This window comes from Epinephelus lanceolatus, chromosome 16 (genome assembly GCF_041903045.1).
Source record: "Epinephelus lanceolatus isolate andai-2023 chromosome 16, ASM4190304v1, whole genome shotgun sequence".
Classification (NCBI taxonomy): Eukaryota; Metazoa; Chordata; class Actinopteri; order Perciformes; family Serranidae; genus Epinephelus; species Epinephelus lanceolatus.
Window position 1 is genome coordinate 12,224,625 of NC_135749.1, and position 24,518 is coordinate 12,249,142.

The following is a 24,518-nucleotide window of genomic DNA, read 5'->3' on the forward strand; positions in this document are numbered from 1 at the left end:
TCCAAAATCATGCAAAAATGTCTTAGTATAGTATGTTGTCCAAAATAATGAAAAAAAGTCATAGTATAGTATGTCATTGAAAATCATGAAAAAATCTCATAGTATAGTATGTCATCCAAAATCATGAAAAAAAGTCATAGTATAGTATGTTGTCCAAAATCATGAAAAAAATGTCATAGTATGTCGTCCAAAATCATGAAGAGAAGTCACACTATAGTATGTCGTCCAACGTCATGAAAAAATGTCATAGTATCGTATGTCGTCCAAAATCATGAAGAGAAGTCACACTATAGTATGTCGTCCAAAATCATGATGAGAAGTCACACTATAGTATGTCGTCCAACGTCATGAAAAAATGTCATAGTATAGTATGTCGTCCAAAATCATGCAAAAATGTCATAGTATAGTATGTCGTCCAAAATCATGAAATGATAGTCATAGTATAGTATGTTGTCCAAAATGATGCAAAAATGTTATAGTATAGTATGTCGTCCAAAATCATGAAATAATAGTCATAGTATAGTATGTCGTCCAAAATCATGAAAAAAATGTCATAGTATATAGTATGTTGTCCAAAATCATGAAATAATAGTCATAGTATAGTATGTTGTCCAAAATGATGCAAAAATGTCATAGTATAGTATGTCGTCCAAAATCATGAAATAATAGTCATAGTATAGTATGTCGTCCAAAATCATGAAAAAAATGTCATAGTATAGTATGTTGTCCAAAATCATGAAATAATAGTCATAGTATAGTATGTTGTCCAAAATCATGAAAAAATGTCATATTATAGTATGTCATCCAAAATCATGCAAAAATGTCATAGTATAGCATGTCGTCCAAAATCATGACATAAGTCATAGTATAGTGTGTTATCCAAAATGATGCAAAAATCTCATAGTATAGTATGTCGTCCAAAATCATGTAAAAATGTCATAGTATAGTACGTCGTCCAAAATCATGAAGAGAAGTCACACTATAGTATGTCGTCCAAAATCATGACATAAGTCATAGTATAGTGTGTTATCCAAAATGATGCAAAAATCTCATAGTATAGCATGTCGTCCAAAATCATGACATAAGTCATAGTATAGTGTGTTATCCAAAATGATGCAAAAATCTCATAGTATAGTATGTCGTCCAAAATCATACAAAAATGTCATAGTATAGTATGTCGTCCAAAATCATGAAAAGAAGTCATAGTGTACTATGTCGTTCACAATCATGGAAAAATGTCATAGTATAGTATATCGTCCAAAATTATGAAAAAAATGTCATAGTATAGTATGTCGTCCAAAATTATGAAAAAAATGTCATAGTATAGTATGTTGTCCAAAATCATGAAAAAAAGTCATAGTATAGTATGTCGTCCAAAATCATGAAAAAAATGTCATAGTATAGTATGTCGTTGAAAATCATGAAAAAATCTCATAGTATAGTATGTCGTCCAAAATCATGAAAAAAAGTCATAGTATAGTATGTTGTCCAAAATCATGTAAAAATGTCATAGTATAGCATGTCGTCCACAATCATGCAAAAATGTCATAGTATAGTATGTCGTCCAAAATCACAAAGAGAAGTCACACTATAGTATGTCGTCCAACGTCATGAAAAAATGTCATATCGTATGTCGTCCAAAATCATGAAATAATAGTCATAGTATAGTATGTTCTCCAAAATCATGAAAAAATGTCATAGTATAGTATGTTGTCCAAAATCATGAATACGTCATAGTATAGTATGTCGTCCAAAATCATGAAATAAGTCATAGTATAGTGTGTTGTCCAAAATGATGCAAAAATCTCATAGTATAGTATGTTGTCCAAAATCATGTAAAAATGTCATAGTATAGTACGTCGTCTAAAATCATGAAGAGAAGTCACAGTATAGTATGTTGTCCAAAATCATACAAAAATGTCATAGTATAGTATGTCATCGAAAATCATGAAAAAATGTCATAGTATAGTATGTCGTCCAAAATCATGAAATAATAGTCATAGTATAGTATGTCGTCCAAAATCATGAAAAGAAGTCATCGTGTAGTGTGATGAAAAAAAATCATAAAAAAATGTCAAAGTATGCTTTAAAATTGTCATGAAAATAGGATAGTATGACACAAGAAAAGTCACAAAAATATCATAATATAGTATGATTTTAAAAAAGTGACAAAAAAAGAACGGCAAAGAGCAATGCAAGGCTACTACAATGTGTGTGCAAAACAATGACCAAGAATCAAATCAACTTCAAAGAGACGCAGAGAAGGTAAAACCACAAAGAGACACACAATCATTGCAAAAGATGTGTAATAACTAACAGGATAATAACTTCAGTCTGGGTCTATTCTGCTGCATGAGACCATTTATATGCCCACTGTCTCAGGACCCATTCATGTATGGAAAGCAGTAATTGAGAAGTGTTTGTCACAACACAGGTTAATAACAGTAACATGATGCAGCCTCTTTAAAAAGCAATTTAATTCAGTTTTAAAGTTTTACATTTCCCATGGGTTACCTTGTGAAAAACAGAAGTCTGACCGCGCCTCATAGTTTAAACTGCAGATTTAACAATGGAGATGGTATCAGATTGTCATGATTAAAACTCCATAGATTTCCAGACATAAAAATGCTTCAAAAAGTCCAACCCCAAAATACAGTGACATGTAACACTACAAAAGCCATTTGTGATGCTTTTCTGAATATTTTCTTTATCCTTGCATGATTGTGAGGGATTAGTGGCTGCGCTCAGTGTGTTGCATTACAGTACCTGTGGCTCAATCATTGCTCATATTTTCTTAAACAAGTGCCTGTTGAAGCAGACAGATGGCTACTACAGCTCCTTCAGAATACAGAATGAGATGAGATGCTTTAAAATGGCTGTATTTCCCAAAAGACTGGAGTTAAAATGACACAAAATGAACTTTAGCAACATAATTACAAAAGCCAATATGCTTTCTTGTGTAAACACATTTTTTCTTTTATAAATAATGATGTCTTTTACTGAACACATTATTCCATTATGAAAGCTTATGGACCTTAGAAAAATATCCCTTTGGCATTTTTTGTTGCTTTATAGCCACTGACAATGAAGAATAGGAGGCTAGCCATACATATGCCTCGTATCAAATCCATTGAAAAATAAGCATAAAAAAGCCACTATATATATAAATATAAATATATACAAAACAGTCAATCCATCATGAAGGGTAGGAATGCTAGTTTTTGACATCTCTTTCCACAGAACTGAAATACATTTCTTGGGGTAGTCAAATTTAAATGTATCACACCACAAGCACTGAGAAAGAATATTAATGCATATAAATGCATGGGATGCACTCCAAATGTGATTCTGTGAGAGGGAAACAAAGATATGAGAGGTGCAAGCAGAGTGCTACAATAATTGTGTGCATTCTCTTCCTACAGATTTAGACAAAGAAACTGAAAAAAAGAGAAGAGGCCAGATTTAATCAAGGAGAAGAAAATACAAATTGTGATTCTAGTCACCTCCCCTGGGTTGTTCTAAAATGTACAAAAGGAGTGAAACACAGTGAAAATACAGAGGCGAGACCAAAATAAAAGGCAGTAATATATCAATGAATTGGTGTTCAAAGGGAAAAAGAATGATGCAATAAAAATGTTCAGCCGGTGTGTCTTAGCAGGCCTCATTCCAGCGGGGCCCTTTGAAAGAAACTGGATTTTTGCTCAGGACTACAGCAGAAATCTGTGTGGGTAAATCTATACAATTCAGCAACAAAGGGGCTCCTTGATTTCATTTTGAGGTCAGATTTAATAACTTTGGATCGCGGTCTTTGGCTTCCTGTCTTCTCCATAGCCTCTTTGCTTCAGTCCTCACTGCCCCTCTACTCGATCACCTCTACATCTTTACCAGGGGCCCTTCATAGGTGGGCCCTTGGGGCTGTACTCTACTTGATGGCTCATACAGTCTCCAGGATTACATCGTCCATCATTTCCCTTTGAACCAGTCTGCCCAGGAGGGCCTGGGATTCCAGGAACACCCTGCTGGCCAACAGGACCTGGGGGTCCCATCTTTCCATAGCCTGGGGGACCTGGAACGCCTGGAAATAGAGGGAATGTTATGAGTGTGGCACCATCACTGCCATGGTACTTATCGTCAAAGAAAAAAATAAATCAAAAGATGGAACATTTAAAGGAATAATTTGACACTTGGGTAGAACATGCATGTCAAACTATTATCAGGTGGAGCTTGAATATTTAGTGGAAGATGGTTGCAGATGTAAGTGCCTTCACAAAATGTAATGGGGTACATTACCTGGTGCTCCTGGAGGTCCAACATCTCCCATCTCTCCAACACCCTTATCTCCTTTTTCTCCAGTTGGTCCTCGTGGTCCTACAGAAAGAGACCACACATTTTGACCATGTGGCAGATAAACCATTTACAGATAGCTAATGATGACATTGATGTCACTGCGATGGTACTAGCTGGATTATTGATATAAGTGAAGGCTCACCAGCGGGTCCTTGGGGTCCTGGCCGGCCTTGTCTGCCGATATGTCCTGGGATTCCAGGTGCACCGGGATTCCCAGGACTACCTGGTGTTCCATCTTTCCCTGGGGGCCCAGGCCGACCTGGGGATGCCACCATCTCTACAGGCATCTGTACTCGAGACATGTAGTAGGCCATTCTCTCTGGGGAGGGAAACATGCAATAACAAACAATGATTCAACAGTGGCAATACCGGGGCGTCCCAGAGGAGAGATGGAATAATTCTTTGAAAGAGAGATGTGCATCTGAAGGGGAAATGTTGCTCAAGCCTAGAAATGGCAGCATTATACACAATAAACAGTCACATAACAATACACATGCCCTCACCATCAAAGATCTTGATGACATGCTGGCGGATGAAGTTCTTGATTTCATCATAATTGACTACAGCCTGTTTGAGAAAGGAGTAATAAAGAGAAAAACAAAATGGCAAACATTAATCAAGGAAGATAATTAACAAATTAATTATTTACAAGAGCAGATGGAGCTAGTGAGCGCCTCTGGCCACTGTACTGTGTGCCATCACCTCTTTTCACAACCAAGCTGGATAGTGCATAATTTAGAGCTGATTAAAAGGGAAAAAAATAAAAATAGAATTAGGCTACAGAGCTGTAAGTGTAATGAAGCTGTGTCTTACATCACTTCCTGGTGACCCTGGAGGACCGGGCGACCCAGGGATCCCTGCTGAGCCTGGGCTTCCCCTCTCTCCTCTGGGTCCGGCTGGGCCAATCATGGGCTGTGCGTCCTTTGAGTGGTAACCTCCACCGCCAGGAGGCCCGGGTCGACCTCTCTCTCCTGGAGGACCCCTCTGGCCTGCGGCACCTGGTTCACCCTGGGAGACAAACAGACAGATAGACAGGCACACAGTCACAGTCACAGACACAGACACAGGCACATCATGATTTACTGTTACTATTGTTTTTATTGAGTGAAGCTCTTTGTGTTGCACTCTGTTTTTATGAAAAGTGCAAAGTAAATAAAGTTTGATTGATTGATTGACTGATTGATTGATTGATTGATTGATTGATGAAACAAAATCACAAAAAAATATCATAGTGAAGTATGATGAAAAAAATTATAAAAATGCAATAGTATAGTATGATATAAAATTGTATATATTATATATTGTATATATAACTGACAGTTTTTAAGATTTTTTTCATCATTCTATTGTATGACATTTTTTGTGATTATTTTTTTCATACTATGGCATTTTCAATACAATTTTATATCATACTATACTATTACATTGTATATGATTCTTTTTCATCATACTATACTGTGACATTTTTCATGACAATTTTATATCACACAATACTATGACATTTTTGTGGGGGTTTTCATCATACTAAACTATTATATTTTTTTAAAGATTTTTTTCCTTAATACTATACAATGACGTTTTTTGTGATTTTTTTCATGACAATTTTATATCATACTATACTATGATATTTTCTTTTTTTTTTATCATGTAATACTATGACATTTTTTACGATTTTTTAAATCATACTATACTATGACTTTTTTTTAATGTTTTTTTCCATTATATAATACTATGACATTTTTATGACAGATTTTCATCATACTGACATTTTTTATGATTTTTTTTTATCATACTATACTATGACATTTTTCATGACAATTTTATACTATACTATGACATTTTTATGATTTTTTTCATCATAATATACTGACATTTTTTTTTCATTATATAATACTGACATTTTTTATGATTGATTTTCATCATACTTTACTGTAACATTTTTTTATGATTTTTTCATCATATAATACTATAACATTTTTTACGTTTTTTTTTTTATCATACTATACTATCACATTTTTTTGTGATTTTTTTTCATCATACTATACTATAATTTTGGGAAAGACCACTGGGCTCAAACCTCTGGGTGTGTTGTCCAAAAGGAGTCCTTGACTGAATCAAAACAATGAATTAAAAAAAAAACGGACTAAAGGGCTCTGTGTTGAGTGTTTTTCTGTATTGAAAAGATGACAAAATAAACTAACTTTTCTGCATTCTGGAGGTGTGCGATCATACTATACTATGACATTTTTTATGATTGATTTTTTTTTTATCATTCCATAATGGTATTTTTTTGTGATTTATTTTCATCATACTTTACTGTGACATTTTTTATGATTTTTTTCCATCATACATTACTGACATTTTTAATGATTTTTTTCATCATACATTACTGTGACATTTTTAATGATTTTTTCATCATACATTACTGTGACATTTTTAATGACAATTTTATATCATACAACACTATTACATTCATATAGACATACATGAAACTAAATATTAATAAATTGTCATAGTATTAAATCATGGGAAAAAAAACATAAAAAATGTTGTATGATATAAAATTGTCATGAAAAATGTCATAGTATCATAGGATATATCACAGGCTATAAAATATAAAAAATATAACAGTTTGATAACAAAAAAAAAAAAAAAAAATAATGAGAAACTCATGGTATGGTATGAATAAAAATTGCATTAAAAGTCTTGTGGCATGTGCCGCCAGCAGAACAATGCACCATGCCAAGTCTTAAAACCTGCTCAGGGATGGCCAGAGGAACATGAAAAAGACATCAATCAGGACATTGATCTGACCTCCAAATTTCCCAGATCCCAATCTGATCAAGCATCTGTGGGACATGCCAATATCCCAGAGGTTGTGTGTCCAAGCCCCACCGTGGATAAGTCTTCGCTCTAACCTATCGAGGCATGGACACATGATCCTTGGGGAGTGTCCTATGGTGTCTGGTGGATACTTTAAGTCCCATGGGGTGCAAATTGGGGTACAGCCACGTCCCATGGATGCTCAACTGAATTGGGATCTCTGGAATTCAGAGGCCACTTTGTCACCTTGAGCTCTTTGTCACATTCCTTGAGCAATTCCTGAGCAGTTTTTGCAGTGTGGCATGGCATTGTGAATGGTGCGAATCAAGTAGCATCCACATGACTGCAAGGACCCAAGGTTTCCCAGCAGAACACTGCATTGTAACAGCATGATCAGTGTTATTTACGTCACCTGTCAGTGGTGTTTAATGTTTTGGCTGATCGATGTAAAAGAGTGGTATCAGTCTTCTCATCTACCTTTACCCCACAAAGCAAATGGTTGACTATTATGTTCTTTCTTCAGTCACTTTTCCTGCTTTTATCTGTTTAATTATTTTTCAACCTTTGAGAGGTACATGAAGATCATTATCAACCGTATTTCAGAGAAGACGCCGGTCCATTCAGACAGCTTTTGGCCACGTCTATATCACTTTCCGCACAACTGAGCCCCCCATTCAGGATGTTTAAATACACTCAAAAAACAGCCCTGCTACATTAGCGACAGTGATTTATCAAGGACAAAGCAGCCCATAATGGACGTGTAATGTTTACACGTCACCGACAGACAAGCGGCTCTTGAAATAGAGAGGAGGGAGAAGAATAGAGGAGTCCGTTCTCGTCTTTCTCCTCTGTTCTCCTCTTCTGTGCAGCTAAAACCCTGACAATGCCGTCCTGTCAGCGTGACAAATAGCCTCATCTAGCATCTCCCCTCAAGCTTAATAGCATTATCCCAGAGGCAGAGAATAACTTTATCACTGCATCCACCTACAGTACTGTAAGCCTGTGTCCAAGGAGAGATCCAACAGGCTCTACAGCTACAGAGGGTGAGCAGACAGTTTTGGAGAGAGGTGAAGTGAGGTGAGGAGGAAGGAGGGTGTCGGTGGGAGGGTCGGAGGGTTAGTGAACTGATGACTGTGTTAAGTGCGGGTGCTGAGTGGGCAGAAATGGAGAGAGCAAGCGTGTTCAGCACCATAGAGCGCCGACCTAAGCCTCCCTGAGCTAAAAGGAACAGGAAAAGGCCGCATCTCCCTGCATTAAGATGGTCTGCGGTGGTAATGGATGGCGGATGCTCAACTTCACGACACACACACACACACACTCAAATAATACCACCCCGAGTCGGCTCTTACCTTTTGACCTGGCTGCCCGTTGTCCCCTGGCATGCCTGCCGATCCCTGTCAAAACACAGATCCATCAAAGCGATGAAATATGCACATCGCCACATTGCCCTGTCTCTACTATACTTTCATGGGGCCAAACACCAAACCCAGACACTACTCACATCTTTGCCAGGGGCACCATCGCTGCCTGGCTCTCCCTATAAGACAAAATCAAAGCAGGGAAAAAAGATAAGTGAGATATTTTGGCATGGTAGTAGTTCCAATGATGTAGACACAAGTTGAGAGGTACTAACAATGAGCCCTGGGTGCCCGGGTGGTCCTGGGGCTCCTCCCATCCCTGGAAGACCCCTCTCACCGGCTTGGCCCTTATCTCCTTTTAGACCCTACAGAGGGAAGATGGAGAATTCAGATTTTCATTTATTGTTTGCACTTTAGAAAGACTCCAACTGTGTCCCGTTTCTCTCACACACACACACACACACACACACGCACAGAAACAATATACAGTATAGCTCATAATGCATAATTCTAGCACATTAATTTCAACTTGTGAATCTTTAAGTTAAGATGCCACATATTTATCTCTGCTCATCTATCTTCTTCATTATTTCCATTATGCGTAGCTTCTGTAATTATTTACTGTAATCATAATTAATGTTAGTATTATTTGTTATGCTAAGTGCTTATTATATTCTGTATTTTACTCTGATCTCCAGCACATATTTGGCTACTGAAATATACCCCTTTGAGAATGTTAAAGATTTTGCTAATTCAATCCATTTCTTGTTTTTTTTTTAAAAAATATGTTGGCCAAGTGTTTCACAGCTTTTCTCTTACCACTCCCGAAGGACCAGGAGGTCCTGGTGGTCCAGCTGGACCTGTAGGGCCCTAATGAGAAAAGAAAACATTATTCAAGTTTCACACACAAACACACAACAATATCAACAGAACATGCTTGCTCTGTGTCAAAATGGCAGTGAACTTACAACGTGGCCGGGGGGTCCAGGTCGTCCCTGGGTTCCTGGGGTGCCGGGATCACCCTGGAAAGGTCACAGATTGACCTTTAGCAAGCTCCAGGGTTACACTGACTACTGATTTATACAGTACACTCTTGCTTTGGGCTTTTATTCATCACAGATTATCAATGTGCACTTTATTATTTATCTAAATCCACTCTGGGTCGCAATAGAGAGCAAAAGTACTCACCTCGTGTCCTGGCCTGCCTGGTGATCCAGGTGCACCTGAAGGCCCAGCTTCACCCTTAAGAAATAAGGAAGTAATGAAATGTAAGAAAGGAAGCATGGGTAGAATGCATCACTCCTCTACTAGTGGAGACTCAAAGCAGCAAGGTAGCAAAGTAACAACACCGAGACTGTCATGACAGTTTGCATAATTACCAGTTTGATAAAACAACTTGGCCTAATGCACAAGCAACAGACAGCAATGGGATGTTGACAAACAGACAGACATGGTGTGATGGTAAAGCAATGAGCTGTTGGCTAACCTTCTGTCCAGGGAAGCCAACATGGCCGGTTTTCCCTTTGAATCCCTGAGGAGAGACATCAAAGAGAATGTGATTGGTACAGTATCAAAATTCACAAAGTCGAGGCTGCCAAAGAACAGGCAGACATGTCTTTGAAATCCCGAACACCTGCTCTCGGGTAGAACACAAGCTGAGATACAGAGAGTGAGTGAGGGAAATAAAAAAAAGAAACAGAAACTACTTGTTTCTTCGCTGACGCTGACTGCAGTGACTATCTCTGCTGCGTAAGTATAGAGGCAGAAAGATCTGAGAAAATCTTAGAGGAAGATGGGAAGCTTAGAAGTTTCTAATGGGGTCACATCAGCAGTGACATCTAAAACATTAACAAGACTCCAGCGCACATAAGTGAGTCACATGAGTCACAGTCCGCACTAATTTGACTAAGGGTGCTGTTGGTGAAACTATACAAAAGTCACGAATTAAGATCACAACCATCTTGACCTATCTTGAAACTTTTCTATACATAGGCATTCATTTTAATACAAAATCAAGTCACAATCCCAAGAGCACAATAAATTCACCCATGATTTGGCAATCCATCTCTCCATTAAGAGCTTTAGATAGGCGTTCAATGAAAAAGGTTTAGTCGCACAGGCTGATTTGCATGTTTGTGAAACTCAAGGTGAGCTGTGGCGATGCAATTCTAATGCATTGTATAAAAACTATGCCCACCAGATTGTATCTGCCAAAACAAGCTGCTTTCTGTGAAAAATAACGAGGGCGTTGCTGATGTGAATGTTTAAAAGACACAACATTTACATTTATCTCCGAATGATTGCACGTTATAACACCAATAAGAGTCTACAGCATTCTCATGGGTCTGTAAGGGCTGTATTTAGACTTATAGCTTCATGCTAACACATTTTTGGTTTAAGATGTTAGCATGGTTACATCTGCATCAACACAGGGTACAGCTGAGGCTGATGGAAATGTAATTATTTTGGAGGTGTTTGCTCATAAACCAAAGTACCAGACAATTCAAAAATCTGACCTAATGATGGTGCCAGAGAACAGGGCGAGGGACAAGTAAATTAATTGCGCATATTGTAAGTTCAGGCATGACACCATGTCAAACTCACATCCCAGCTACATCAGCTGATCTCAAACAGCCCAGTCAACTGATGGATCAGCTGATTGATGGAGGGGAGTCAGCTGATAAATCACATGATTCCTTTCTATGCAATCAATTGGTGAATCTCATTCAGGGCGCCCTATTTAAACTGCTCTGGCTTACCCACTGTTGCTGTTTCCTCTGCAAGCTGCTTTGAAATTGTTTTTGATGCCTTCTCAGTTCTGTTCCTGCAGGGTCTTTGCTGCTGCTCTCCCTGCCTTAGGCTTGCCATGGAGGCGCATGGAAGGGCAGGGAGGTGTGCTCTCTCTGCCCTATGGATATCCACATAGGTGTGTGGAAGAGGCTTTCTGCATAGGCCTAGGAAAGGCAGAGAGGCCCCAGAACAGAGCCATACTGCCAAGTACAATACTGGAAATGGAAAATATGGATATATGGTTTTATGTGACTAAAGTGGTCCTGACTGAATTATAATTAATCCTTAGTGGGACATCAATGTATAAACAAAAGTTCATGGCAATCCACTAGGGGTGGGAATCTCTAGGCACCTCACAAATCAATTCCAATTAAACTTCTTGCAATTATATTCTATTCATGATTTTTTTTTAACTGTGTCCCTTCTTGCTACTTTTAAAAGATATCCTATTTGTAATGATACATGATTAAAAAATAAAACAAAGATGGATTCACCATCGTTATAATGGATGCCTAGCCTAGCCTTCCAAGTGGCAACCTCCAAGGCCGAAAAATGAAGTCAAGGCATCAAGTGCCAAAAACTGCAGTTCCTTGAACAGCCACTTGGGGCTGGCTCCGCAATGGAGTCAATCCCCATAGACACCCATATCAAAATGCTTGAATTTAAAATAGAAATAAACACATTTACAGCCTGGTACAAAAAACGGTTTTGGTCTTTGTAGGTAATTTCAACATTTGTATGGAGGGTGAATTTTTAAATAACTCACATGTTTAAATTTCATCAAGGCTTAAAAATATACATGTTTAGGAGTGAAGCTGCTTGAGTAACAGGCTGTCTGCAAGCTGTCGCTAAAGTCTATGAGTCAGATCCACCCCTCTCTCATCCACAACTCCACCCTCTTGTCCAAATATGGTCCCTTCTGGCTCCAAAAAACCAAGATGGCGACAGCTTAACTGCCAAACTCTAGGCTCAAACAGCAGTTGACAAACCAATGGGTGATGTCACGTTAGCTACGTCTATTATTTTCTACAACCTATGATCTTGATGCATCAACATTTTTTTCTATTCATGATTTATTTCTTCTTACTGTGTTCTTACTTGCTACTTTTTAAACACAGAGTATTTGTAATGATCTATAATTAAAATAAACAAATGAATTTACTACATTATCTCTTATTTATACAATAGTGGTAAGAAATGGAAGCCGAGCCAAGCTAACCCAAGCCTAGAATGTAAACAGGATGCACATGTTTGTGTCCCTTTCATGTCCAGTTGGTTCAGCCATAAAGAACGTACAGCCCAGTCTTACAACATTTCTTACAGGCCATCATGTCAAAAATTATATATCATTTTTATTATTACTGATTTTTCTACATCGAGACATCATCTTTTAAAAGAGAATTGTTATGCATCTAGACAACCATTTTTCCTCTCACCCCTACAATCCAAGAGACAACTGACTCAGAAACACAAATGTGAACCTCATGGTGGTGCTGGAGGAACAGTCATGCAACTAGCATGGCTAAAAATCTCAATATATATGACTGAGAAATTGATTCAGACATAGAATGAGTTAAAACCTTATCCTGTTATTTTCTGCAGCTGTCTGACTCTTACTGCATGTTTTCAGGATTCATATTACAGAACATCAAAGGGTTACATGATTCATAAAGATAGGTACAAAAATTGCATTATTTTCCATTTTCAGCACTTCAGGTTACACGCAGTATACTTCTCATGCCTAATTCATGTTGTTTTCTGCACTGGATCGACAAGAGAATCAAATCAGGTCATGTAAATGTTAAAGGTGATACTTACTGGGATTCCTCGTGGTCCTATTGGGCCTGGAGGGCCTGCCTCTCCCTGATAAGGAAAAAAAAATGGCAGCACCAAAGGTCAACTGTTATACGCATGTATTTAACTTTACCAAGTATAGCATGACCTCAGCTTGTGTTTGGATACTCTGCTTGTATATGTGCATGCCTGTCTGTAACTTACCCGCAGCCCTGGTTTCCCATCTTTTCCATCAATTCCCTCAATCCCAGGGGGGCCCTTTCATTGCAAACACAGACGGAGAGTGCAAATGAGGATACTGAACAGCTTACAGGTCATAGATATGTTAGAATGGGTCAAACTGGTAATACAATATTTATATACCATCAGCCCAGGGGAGCCTGGGGAGCCTGGTGGTCCAGTTGGTCCCTGGGAACCTTGAGTGCCATCATTGCCCTTTGAAAGCAGAGATTTTCAGCACAACAACAGATAATGTTGGATGCAAAAACTAAATGTGTGACTTGTACTCACCCTTTCGCCTTTGAGCCCAGTGGTACCTTCCCTTCCAGGTTTTCCGGAAGGACCTGGTGCACCCTAAAAAAATACACAGTAACATATAAAATCACTACAACGACTCCAAAGGTAAGAACTTGTTGTAGAGGAGTTATGAATTTACATACTGGTGGTCCTGGGAAACCTGGTTGTCCTTGGAAACCCTTGAAATGGAAAGAGTCGCATATGAATATGGATTTTTAATTTCTAATATTCAAATTTTTCTATTACGTGTATGAGTACAAACCTGATCCCCTTTGGCACCAACAGGCCCTGCTGGTCCCGTGTCTCCTTTAATGCCCTGCAGACACAGATGGGCTCAAATTATTCTCTCTTATTACAGTTTGTAATGATAAACGAGGAAGCCAGGTCTTAATATTGCCGAGCAAAATTTATGATGAAACACTGACCGCTGCACCAGCCGGCCCTTGGTACCCAGGGTTACCAGGAGCCCCCTGCAGAGGTGAAGGAAATGTTAGCCAGTTAATATGCAACACTATCACTGAAGGCATTGTGTATTATATCACATTAATGCTATAATGGCTTACTGATTCTCCTTTCTGACCAGCGCTTCCTGGGCTCCCGCGTTCGCCCTTCAGTCCCTGACAAATACATATAGACACTTAATCAATGTAACCACCTTTCCATCCATTAAAGCTGTCAGACTGCTCTCCATCCCATACTTCTTTTATAATGAAGCAGATAAGAGTAACTTACAGGAAGTCCAGGCGGTCCCATGGATCCTGGATAGCCAGGCGTCCCTGGAGGGCCCTGAGGTAAAGTTCATACAATCAATCAAGCATGAAAAAAAATATTTTTCTACATGTTATGATTTCGGGGAAACTGATTGGCAGATACTCGCCTGTTCGCCCTTCAGTCCTGCGAGGCCGGGTAACCCTCGCTCACCCTGCTGACCCTGAGAATGTCAGAGTGAGAAATGATTAGAAAATGAGGGAGTAGATGTGATATGTATGCTTCCCTGGTGGAAATGTGCCAAGGACAAGGCGAGTCAATATCAAAGGGAGGAAATAGCGAACTGGCTTGTGCCGTCTCCCTCTGGGACTGCCTCCATTTGATTTTGTCCTCTGCTCTACACCTCCATCAGGCTTCAGGATACTGATTTAGGTCTATGATGGTGATATCCGGAGGCTGAACATCGCCTGCTCGGTCCAGCTGGATGCTGCATTCAATTTTTATTTTTCACTCCCCGCACCAAAGATACAAAATGGCTTCCCTCCTTTCATCCTCGCCTCATTTATTGTGCTGCAGATTCAGATGCAAACTCTACCAAAGCTGCAGACTTCATTAAGTCATTTATCTCTTTGGGACATCGAACAAACAAAACGAATGAGCAGCATTTGTGTGTTACTAAGCAACAAAATATGTGATCACACTACAGACTGACTTTACCTCTGTAATGCATAACATCTCAACCCTAATTGAATACTGAATGCTGTTTTGACATAAACATTAATATGCATGTGCGAGTGTGATCTGTTGCCTAGCAACAGCTGCTGTAAGCGGAAGACAGATGAGTGCTGGAAGAAAAGAAAGAAGTTGGAGTGAATAAAAGAATGTCAATGGACCCTTTCAAGAAGGTGGTGGTGGTGGGGGGTGATAATTAACTGTTTAGCTAATTGTCCTTTTAGAATAAATAAATAAAGCTGAACATCAACAAAATGTTAAGAATATCACTGTGAGATATTAGTTATTAGAGTGATTACTGAGGGCTGTAATTTAGAGAAAGTAATTACTAATTGATCATTCTAAGGGGAAACTAATTAGTAGCTCATCATTGTGAGTAACTTCCTCGCCACTGAATATGAGTGATGTAATCAGCAGCGGGGTCACACATCTCTCCCTCACAAACAGTACAAACAGACACACGGCGGCACACAGCGGACGCTAACACCTGCTATAAAGTGCCACTACGCCGCAAATGGATTCCATGCAGCGCTCACACAGCTCATCCATTTAGCACCTCTATTCTCCTAAAACAATAAATCTGTATGAGGAGGAGGAGGAGGGGGAGGGGGAGGAGGGGGAGGAGGAGGTGGAGGGCTCGGTCTGCACAGCGGTCCCACTCTCCATCACTTAGACGGGGGAATAATTGAACAACTGGAGAAAGAGACAACCAAATCGTTTCCTCATCTGAAATAACTTTCATTAGAGAGCCACGGGGAGACGCAGAGAGGGCGGAGAGATGGCAAGGATGGCATAATCAAGGGCTGCTTGATATAAAAGTGGGATGATCGGTATTTGAAAGAGTCAAAAAGAAAGAGAGGAGCAGATCAGATACAGGTATTAAAATCAAAGGTGGAAAGTAACTGAGTACAAATAGTCAGTTTTGAGGTGCTTGTTCTGTTTCTATCTAATGCTACTTCAAACCTTTATCTTATTACATTTCAGGGGAAACTATTGTACGTCTTACTCCACTACATTCATTTGACAGCTATATTTACTTTTCAGATTAGGATTCTACATCAAAAGAAATAAAACAACATCTAATAGTTTTAAGAAGACAATGCATTGCTAAAGTAAAAATTCTAATGTTTTATTAAAGATGGTTTCCCCCATAATAACTTCAAAAAAGGAACTTAAAAAGAAGCTGGAAGCTGATCTTCTCTTTCTCACTTATTGCTTTCATTTTCCACTTTCTCCAGTGCTGTTTGCACTAGGCTGACCAGTGAAAGAGCAGTGAGCATCAACATGACTAAACTGACAACTAGTGTGGTGTAGTTGGCTTTTGTTTATGTTGTTTGACAGCTTGATAGCTTGATAGCTGGTTAATATCTATAGGCTGCGATGGGGCTTTTGATAGACAGTGGAAGGAAACTCCAAAGTCCGTTTTACATCCAAAAACTTCACACTCAACCTTGTTTGCTGTCAAAACATTCACTATGCTAATGAAAATTCTGACAATTGCACCGGAGCTTTCATATATCCATCTAGATAAGGAAATGCACCAACATCCCCCCCTTCAGTAGAGGACTGTGAACATACCTCTCTAGTTACAAACCTTGCACAGATACAAATCAGACGTTTTAGGGGTAACAAACATAAGAAAAAGACAATTCTAAGGGACTTTAAACATTAACCAGTAGTTTTGAACCTTTCTGCAGAAGATGTCAAAACTTCTAAAACAGTTTGAAGCCTGAATAGGGAAAAATAAAAACCCAATATTTCACAGAAGAGCAAAGATTAGAGAAAATGAAAACAATTTCTGCAGCAGACACTTTTTTCCTGTCTTCTTACGTGAAAAATCATCTCACAAACACTTTCAGAGGGGGCTGACCCATAGGTTTAGAATCACTGCACTAAACTGTGTATGAATTAGAGCAAACTATCTCCACCTCAACCAGCTACAACAGCAAAATGCTGTGTACATATTGATGCATCAGTATTAGGAATGAAATTATGTCATATATCATTAGTCGGGAACCAGTACTTTCACTCTAATATTTTAAATCTAATAATGTTTCTGCACTTTTACTCAAGTTAAAGATTTTTATTTGTACTGAAGTATTCTGACATTGTTTTATTGGTACTTTAATTTAATTAAAGGATCTGACTATGTGTTTCATCACTGATTAAAGAGAGGAAAACAGTGTAAATGAAGTGTGAATTAGACTCACAGGTAAACCAGATGGGCCCTGAGGACCTGGGAAACCAGGAGGTCCCTGTGGACAGAAAACATTGAAAGCAACACCTGAGATGAGATGAACTCAGTTATGGACATGAATAAATGCAGGCCTGTGTTGAAAGCAGGTTTGAACTTGTTCCTGATGATGAAGTGAATACCAGAAGCACTGCAACAGAGCTAGTGTGTAAATCAGTGCTGAGGAGATGAGTGTGTTGGGCCACACTGTACGGCATTTTCACTGAGACCAGTAGGGGGCTCTGTGAAATCATGGAAAGTGGCAAACACAAGCTCCTCTCAACTCACTTCAGATCTAAAGCTTTATGACAAAAACCCAACGGTACTGTCCTAAAATATAAATTAAGGAAAGAAATTGAACCTCTTCCCTCACAGACATACTGATGTAAGGCAGTGATTGGAATGCACTTTCTATTTCTCAAACATTTTGGGGTGATAATAGAGTTTTCAGAGTGGCAAGTGTGGAAAAATATGTCATTAAAAATCTGCATATACTACTGTGTGGATGAACTGTAGGCACATCCGCACAGTAGATGAGGACCTTTACAGCTTTCATATCGAGCCAAATGACAGGAAAATATGTGTCTTAAACTAAAATATGGTGAAATATTATGGTGTGTCTAGGCTCCAGGAGCTACAGTTGGGCTGTCTGGGATGGTTCAACAAGAGGAAATATTGCTGGATCTCACCATGTTCCCTGGTATTCCAGCTGGACCTCTATCTCCTGGTATACCCTGTAGTAAAGATGAAAGAGAAAGGTGATCGCAAACTCTCTGAAGCCATTTTGATATGCATACCTGGACAAAGGCAAACACACATACACTCTCATATCAAATGAAACCATTTATGCCAACAACTGAAACTTGGCTTGTCTAAACACAAATCTAAAGAAACTTTCTAAATTGGTCAAACAATTTAGCTCAAAAGGGAGTTTTTCTTATTATACTGTATCTAGTCCTTGTGCACAGGTATGGGACTATCCATCCATCCATCCATCCATCCATCCATTTTCAGTAACTGCTTATCCTCTTGAGGGTCACAGGGGGGCTGGAGCCTATCCCAGCTGACACTGGACAAGAGGCAGGGTACACCCTGGACAGGTCGCCAGACTATCACAGGGCTGACACATAGAGACAGACAACCATTCACACTCACATTCACACCTACGACCAATTTAGAGTCACCAGTTAACCTGCATGTCTTTGGACTGTGGGAGGAAGCTGGAGTACCTGGAGAAAACCCATGCTGACACGGGGGGAACATGCAAACTCCGCACAGAAGGGCTCCCCCACCCTGGGATCAAACCAGGAAGCCTCTTGCTGTGAGGCGACAGTGCTAACCACCACACCACCATGCCGCATGGGACTACTGTTTTTTCAATAGATTCAATCGTATATTAGGAAAAACAATACTCTCATGTGCCCAACAACTAGATATAGTATCAGAAAATGGTTCTATCTCAACAACTACAAGAAGCCCAACAAGTATTACACATAATAAACAAAATGTTAGCATTTTCCTCATCATTCTGAAACCGTGACTTTGACTATTGATAAAAATGTATTCTTTAATGTGATCTAAAAATGTCCAGGATTCAAGACTTTAAACAAATCAGAACAAATGCTATGGCATTTTTTCCTTAGCACACTAAATATAATCTTTAGGTTAGCAGTACTGTGTATATATATGAGAAAACAGTCACAGACTCACAGGCTCTCCCCTGATTCCCGGTGATCCAGGCGTTCCTGGAATTCCAGGTGATCCTGGTCTGTCATCCTATGAGGCAGAGAAATAAATCAACCAGAGAATGTGCACATACATCTCTGTGAATGTGTTTATGTGTCTGTGTGCATTTCCCTGGAATATAATAATGATCTCCACTGACCACTGGTTGTGTCGCCTGCTCTCTCTGCAGTCTCTCCAAACACTGGAAGCAGACAAGATAATAAGTTATCAGAGTAATGCCTTACTGCTGGCACTGTATTATGTCAGACGGATAACTAAGAAAGAAAGAAAGAAAGAGACAAGGAACTCCCGGTCCCTGCAAGTCTTACCTTGTCACAGCTGTCCAAGGGGGTTACACCAGGCTTACCCTGGTCTCCTTTTTCTCCCTTAGCACCAGTCGTGCCTGGTACACCCGGAATTCCTATGGAGCAGTTCCCATCTTCACAGCCCTTTTGTGTTGTAGAGAGATAATTATTTAAACACGAAAACACTGATCAACTGTTTTCATGCCAAAGAAAAGAAAAGAAAATCCCCATTTCCCAAAAACGCAGTTTTACTCATAGACTCACCACATCCCCATCTCCTCCAGCAGAGTCTCGAGGAAGCTGCTGTGGTCCTGTGATGCCCTAGAGACGGGGCAGGGAAACCAAAATAAAATTAATATTTACTTTATGGTATTAAGTACAAAAATTAAGGGAAACCCCAAGTATAAAAATTAGCTCTTTTTGTCTACACTCAACAAACCCAAAGAAAGTTCCCCAATGTTTTTCTCCAGATACAGTTTAAGGACAGCAGTGCAATGTTTTCTTCCACAACTTCCCAATTCCACAATGACAGGACAACACCTCCTCAACTTTTATGTACTTTACTGTATAACAGTCTGTCATTAACACCGAGATGGATTTTGAGTTCCAAATGGTAAAGACACTGCTTTGGTATAAAAGAAGTGAACATAGTCTCCAGGTCTAAAAAGAAAAGCCAACACATAAGTGCCTTAAACCTGCATTTTTTCTAATGCCCAGCAGGGGGCGACCCCATTGGTTGCAAAAAGAAGTGTGATGTTTGTAGGCCTATGAGAAAATGACCCCACTTCTCACTTAACTCATTACCTCAGTTAACGTTTTCCTAATAAGTTTATGATCTCAATAGCTAGTTTCAAGCATCTTCAACACACGCATGATGTTCATTTTGTGAATTATGGTCCCATTTAGAGTAAAAAAGACAGATCTACCTTGTGACTGACAAGTTGCTGGCCAAGTGGGATAGAGGCAAATGCATATGTAAGCACTTAAGTAGCCATGATCTTGTTTTTGGGTGTTGTCCATGTTTTCATCTTAGAACTTTGACCCTTGCAGTGTTAATCAATGTTATTTGTAACATTCTAAAAATGTCCTGTTTAGTGTTCAGTTGTACCAAAAATTGGTGTTTCATTTTTCTCTCGTAAGTGCATTTTGTTTTGCGTTTGTTTTTTATGTTTGCCAAAATGAGCATCCTCAAACGATATCAGTTAACATGAATTGCGGATGCACCTGACTAACCAAGCTAGCTAACTAGTGTTAGCACTGGTGTTAGCTGATAACTAAGCATTTGTCAGGCTGCCGGTATAGTGTGCATTGTGTCCTTGGGTTCTCAGTCAGATCCACCCCTTGCCTCTTCACAGCTAAGCCCTCTCGTTCAAATAGGGTCACTCCTTACTCCAAAAAAAAAAAAAAAGATGGTGACGGCCAACATGCCAAACTCAAACTGTACATCCCAATACCCATACTACCATACTACCATGGTATGCCAGAAGAAGATTTAGCATGTTCCATTACATAGTATGCCAAATGCAGTATCCCCAAAATACCAGGATGTTCTACTACATCCAGTCCGATTTTGCAGTATGCATGCCAGCATGCTTTTCTGGCTATTCTGACCCACAATCCTCTGCACAGCGGACGATACGTCACATTGAATGAACACTGACAGAGATGCAGATGTAACTTCACTGTTGCAAATATAATGTTTGAATCTACAATCTGTGCAGGTAGAACTTTAAAGTTCAACTACACACATTGCAATGTAACAACTGCAGAGCTCTCCGGGTTGATCTCCATCTCTGGTGATCTTGTTAATTGGTGTTTGTTTTACCTCCAAGGTCACGGACATAAAAGCAGAAGGGTCAAAGTTCACAGCGTAATGTTATGAGAAAGTAGTATGTTCCGACTTTGTGCATACTACATGCAACAGTACGTACTTTTTAAGCACAGCTGTAGTACATACTAAAAGTCAAAATTCAGAACGCACCCAAGGCTTCAAAACAGAAGTCAACAACCCAACGGGTGACGTCACATGTCCACTGCTTTTATACAGTCTATGCTTGGCACTGGTTGAGTGCTACATGCTAATGCTAACCAGGATAGGTTTGTGCATTCAGATGGAAGAAGTGCACAGTATTTGTACTGCACTGTGCTGAGTCTGTCAAAGAGTTGTTGAAATCAAACATTAGGTGGAGTACACCTCACTTGGTACAAAGTGTCACAACCTTTCCAAGCAATATATCTGTGTAGGACCATCGTCTCATTCAGTACACAGCCAAGACAAAATAAAAGACTGAGGTTGCAGAATGGACAGTATTTCACCCCTCATCCAAGATTCAGTTAAGAACTTCTTTTTCGCCTTACTCTACAACTACAAAGCATTTTACTATGGTTTCTCAAAATATCCGACATATTTATTTACTATTTTCACATTAATGCTGATAACATCCTCACTGCACCACATGCAACCCTCTGTTCTGTGCCATTATTTTCTATGTAGCTGGCTGAGTTTGGTGTCAAAGATTTCACTCATGTTAACAAAAGGTTTTATTGGATTTTATGACTCAAAAAAAGCCTTCACAAACCCTTAAAAGTCAGCAGTGTTGATTCTTGAATGTCATAAAGAGACAGATGTGACAAATATGAACCGGTTAAACAAAATAGCAGATTTACACCAGAAAAACAAACAAACAAACAAACAAACAAAAACCTCAGTGCCCATTTCAACTAATGGCTGTGAAGCTGTAATTAAAGTCTGTCAAAACCTCAAGTCTGCACCAAGAAAGCAGGACACACACACAACATGCTCTGCCTGCACATAGTGTACATACACAGAAACACACACGCTGGATGAAAAAAAACAACAAAAACAATTAACAGACAAATGCCACAATGGAGTTACATTGCTTGTTTTTTTACTGACGTCTGAAATAAAACGGCTCACTCCACAAACCCAATCACATTTATTATGAACGGCGGTCTGCTCGCTATCAAAGCAGTGGGACCCTTTCTACTGAGAGAGTCTGTCAATAGCACCTGGCCTGGTTTCAAAGTCATTACAAACCCATTTTACATTGTTCAACTGGAGCCATTAGATAGAAAGGCTATTTCATGCCACGTGCTATTGGCTGTTACACGGGCACAAGGCTTTGTGCATTAACAGACTCACTCAAAAGAGGGTTCTCTGTAATTATATGTTGCTGCGCGGTGTTCACTTCTGCCACACTTAAAGCGATCTGCAAATTGCTAACTTTGTGATTTCTCAGAGCAACGTGGTGTGTTTCAGAGACGATTCGAGTGGCTTTTGAGAGCTACAGCATGTTGTCACTTTGTGTGATATAATATCTGCAGAGCCATGGAAGAAAAAGACTCATTGATGGGTTTATCCACCAACATTGAGGCCAAACTAACTCCTGACTTGTGTGTGCATGTGAGTTTATGGATGGCAGACAGTTCCAACGTTTCCACTGTGGTCAAACTTATTATGGTGGGTGCCAGTATTTAGCCATTCTGCAATATGGGCAGAGCTTACCCTACAACTCAGTCACATTTCCCTGCATCTCTTCCTTTCACCCATGATCCATGTATGCATTTAAACATGAAGATCATGGCTGCTTACATGTATCTCAGCAACAGAGGTGTTGCTTAAAATGTGATCAATCAACTTTCTGCAGAGAGTTTCTATAGGATCAGGCTCAAATATTCCCCGGAGTCATCTAATGATTTTCCAGCAGTTCCCTATCCTCCATTAAACCACTACTTTAATTCCCATGTTGAAGGTTAAGTTCCCCTTGAGTGCTGGCTGGAGATCAGCATCGATGTTTCTCTAATGAAATTAAGCCATCAGCAGACTTGAAAGAAACAAAACTGACACCCTGTACAGTAAAAATCCACGGATAACTTCCCAACACTCCAGCTCATTTCTCCACTTTGATGTCGTCCTTGCACTTACTCTCAGTAAACTAGCTTTGTCTACAAGAACACATGAGAACTTCTGAGTTTAAAAACAGATCTGAAACCAGATGCGCAACTTGCTGAAACTCTGACTATGTAGTAATTGCAAAACCCCCATGTGTTCCAAGTTGTAAATCTCAGTCACCATGAAATATGCCGGCATATGCACACGCCTTATGTCTACTCCCAGTTATCCAAAAATAGACATCAACATACTGCTTTTTAATATTGTGCGACATAAACCAAACTTGCACTGTCCTTGGTCTGGCATCAGCAGCATCCTTTAACTGCACAACAGCAGCATGTGCTTAATATTTATGCTTTAATACCCTTTTAATCACGCCACCATAAAATCACTACTCAAAAAATGTGTTAACACATAACACAACTATGATTGTTATTAACTGGAAATGTGTTGACATTTATGGAGTCAACTTTATGACAAATGTTACAAATTATGACCTCGTATTACTTACTAAAGTTTCCTTAAATGAATAATTTGTGACCTTAAAAAACTAAGTTCTCAAATCAAATGAAGCACCCATGGAGACATGGGAGGTTCTTATTTATAAATTCCACCTCCTGACACATGCATTCATTTTGTGCTTCTGCATCATTTATACACAAGGCCCCAGATCTCCAATCAGTAAATAAGAGCCGCCTCTCCTCCTTTTCTCTCTAATTTTACTTACGCTGTATCCAGGCAAACCCGGTTCCCCCCGTAACCCGTCGTTTCCAGGGATACCCTGAAAGAAGGAACTGAGGTTGAAGTGGGTTGTTGCCAATCGACGGCTAGCCACTCCCATCTCCACCAAGGGCCAAGGCAGAGTCAAAGGGTCAGAATGATCAAACCTATTCCTTCTTCTGCCATTACTTATGAAACTTGCCGTCATTTTGCACTCAGCGATAATGCACCCTTGTCAAAGACATGACCTCCTCCATCACCACTTTGGATGTCTTTCTTACACCTTTGACTCTTGCAGCACAGATCACAGTAGCACCTTATTTGAAGGTCTGGTCCAGTTACAAACTTTAGAAATTAATCAAACTGATACTTAAAATCAGCAATGCATTTTTGTGTACATTTATATTTTAGACCTTCAAATAACTGTTCATGTCTTGACAGACATTCCCAAAGCTTGCTCTGTTGCTTCCCACATGGGTTAAAGCTTAAAGCCCCGGACAAGTTAGTGCATTTATCATTTGATCCTGATTATCTAAGTTTATTTTAAACCAACA

General features: G+C 39.3%; 1 protein-coding gene across 3 annotated transcripts in view; it reads right to left on the reverse strand.

The window, feature by feature from the left end:
• Positions 1–2,455: 2,455 nt before the first annotated feature.
• Positions 2,456–24,518, reverse strand: part of col16a1 (collagen, type XVI, alpha 1) — a 94,075-nt gene continuing 72,012 nt past the window's right edge. For 2 of the 3 annotated variants that reach the window (XM_033636914.2, XM_033636913.2), the window contains 29 exons: positions 23,972–24,025; positions 19,596–19,652; positions 19,356–19,475; positions 19,187–19,228; positions 19,012–19,077; positions 17,991–18,035; positions 17,279–17,323; positions 14,506–14,559; positions 14,361–14,414; positions 14,192–14,245; positions 14,054–14,098; positions 13,891–13,944; positions 13,772–13,807; positions 13,623–13,685; positions 13,476–13,547; positions 13,317–13,370; positions 13,137–13,181; positions 10,015–10,059; positions 9,717–9,770; positions 9,497–9,550; positions 9,348–9,398; positions 8,804–8,893; positions 8,672–8,707; positions 8,520–8,564; positions 5,161–5,355; positions 4,851–4,914; positions 4,490–4,666; positions 4,291–4,368; positions 2,456–4,075 (listed from right to left, as the gene is read on the reverse strand). In XM_033636914.2, coding sequence (XP_033492805.1) covers positions 3,882–4,075; positions 4,291–4,368; positions 4,490–4,666; positions 4,851–4,914; positions 5,161–5,355; positions 8,520–8,564; positions 8,672–8,707; positions 8,804–8,893; positions 9,348–9,398; positions 9,497–9,550; positions 9,717–9,770; positions 10,015–10,059; positions 13,137–13,181; positions 13,317–13,370; positions 13,476–13,547; positions 13,623–13,685; positions 13,772–13,807; positions 13,891–13,944; positions 14,054–14,098; positions 14,192–14,245; positions 14,361–14,414; positions 14,506–14,559; positions 17,279–17,323; positions 17,991–18,035; positions 19,012–19,077; positions 19,187–19,228; positions 19,356–19,475; positions 19,596–19,652; positions 23,972–24,025 — 2,043 coding nt within the window. In that variant the 3' untranslated portion in view covers positions 2,456–3,881. The remainder of the gene's footprint in view (positions 4,076–4,290; positions 4,369–4,489; positions 4,667–4,850; positions 4,915–5,160; positions 5,356–8,519; positions 8,565–8,671; positions 8,708–8,803; positions 8,894–9,347; positions 9,399–9,496; positions 9,551–9,716; positions 9,771–10,014; positions 10,060–13,136; positions 13,182–13,316; positions 13,371–13,475; positions 13,548–13,622; positions 13,686–13,771; positions 13,808–13,890; positions 13,945–14,053; positions 14,099–14,191; positions 14,246–14,360; positions 14,415–14,505; positions 14,560–17,278; positions 17,324–17,990; positions 18,036–19,011; positions 19,078–19,186; positions 19,229–19,355; positions 19,476–19,595; positions 19,653–23,971; positions 24,026–24,518) is intronic. The other variant, XM_033636915.2, reaches the window with a different exon arrangement.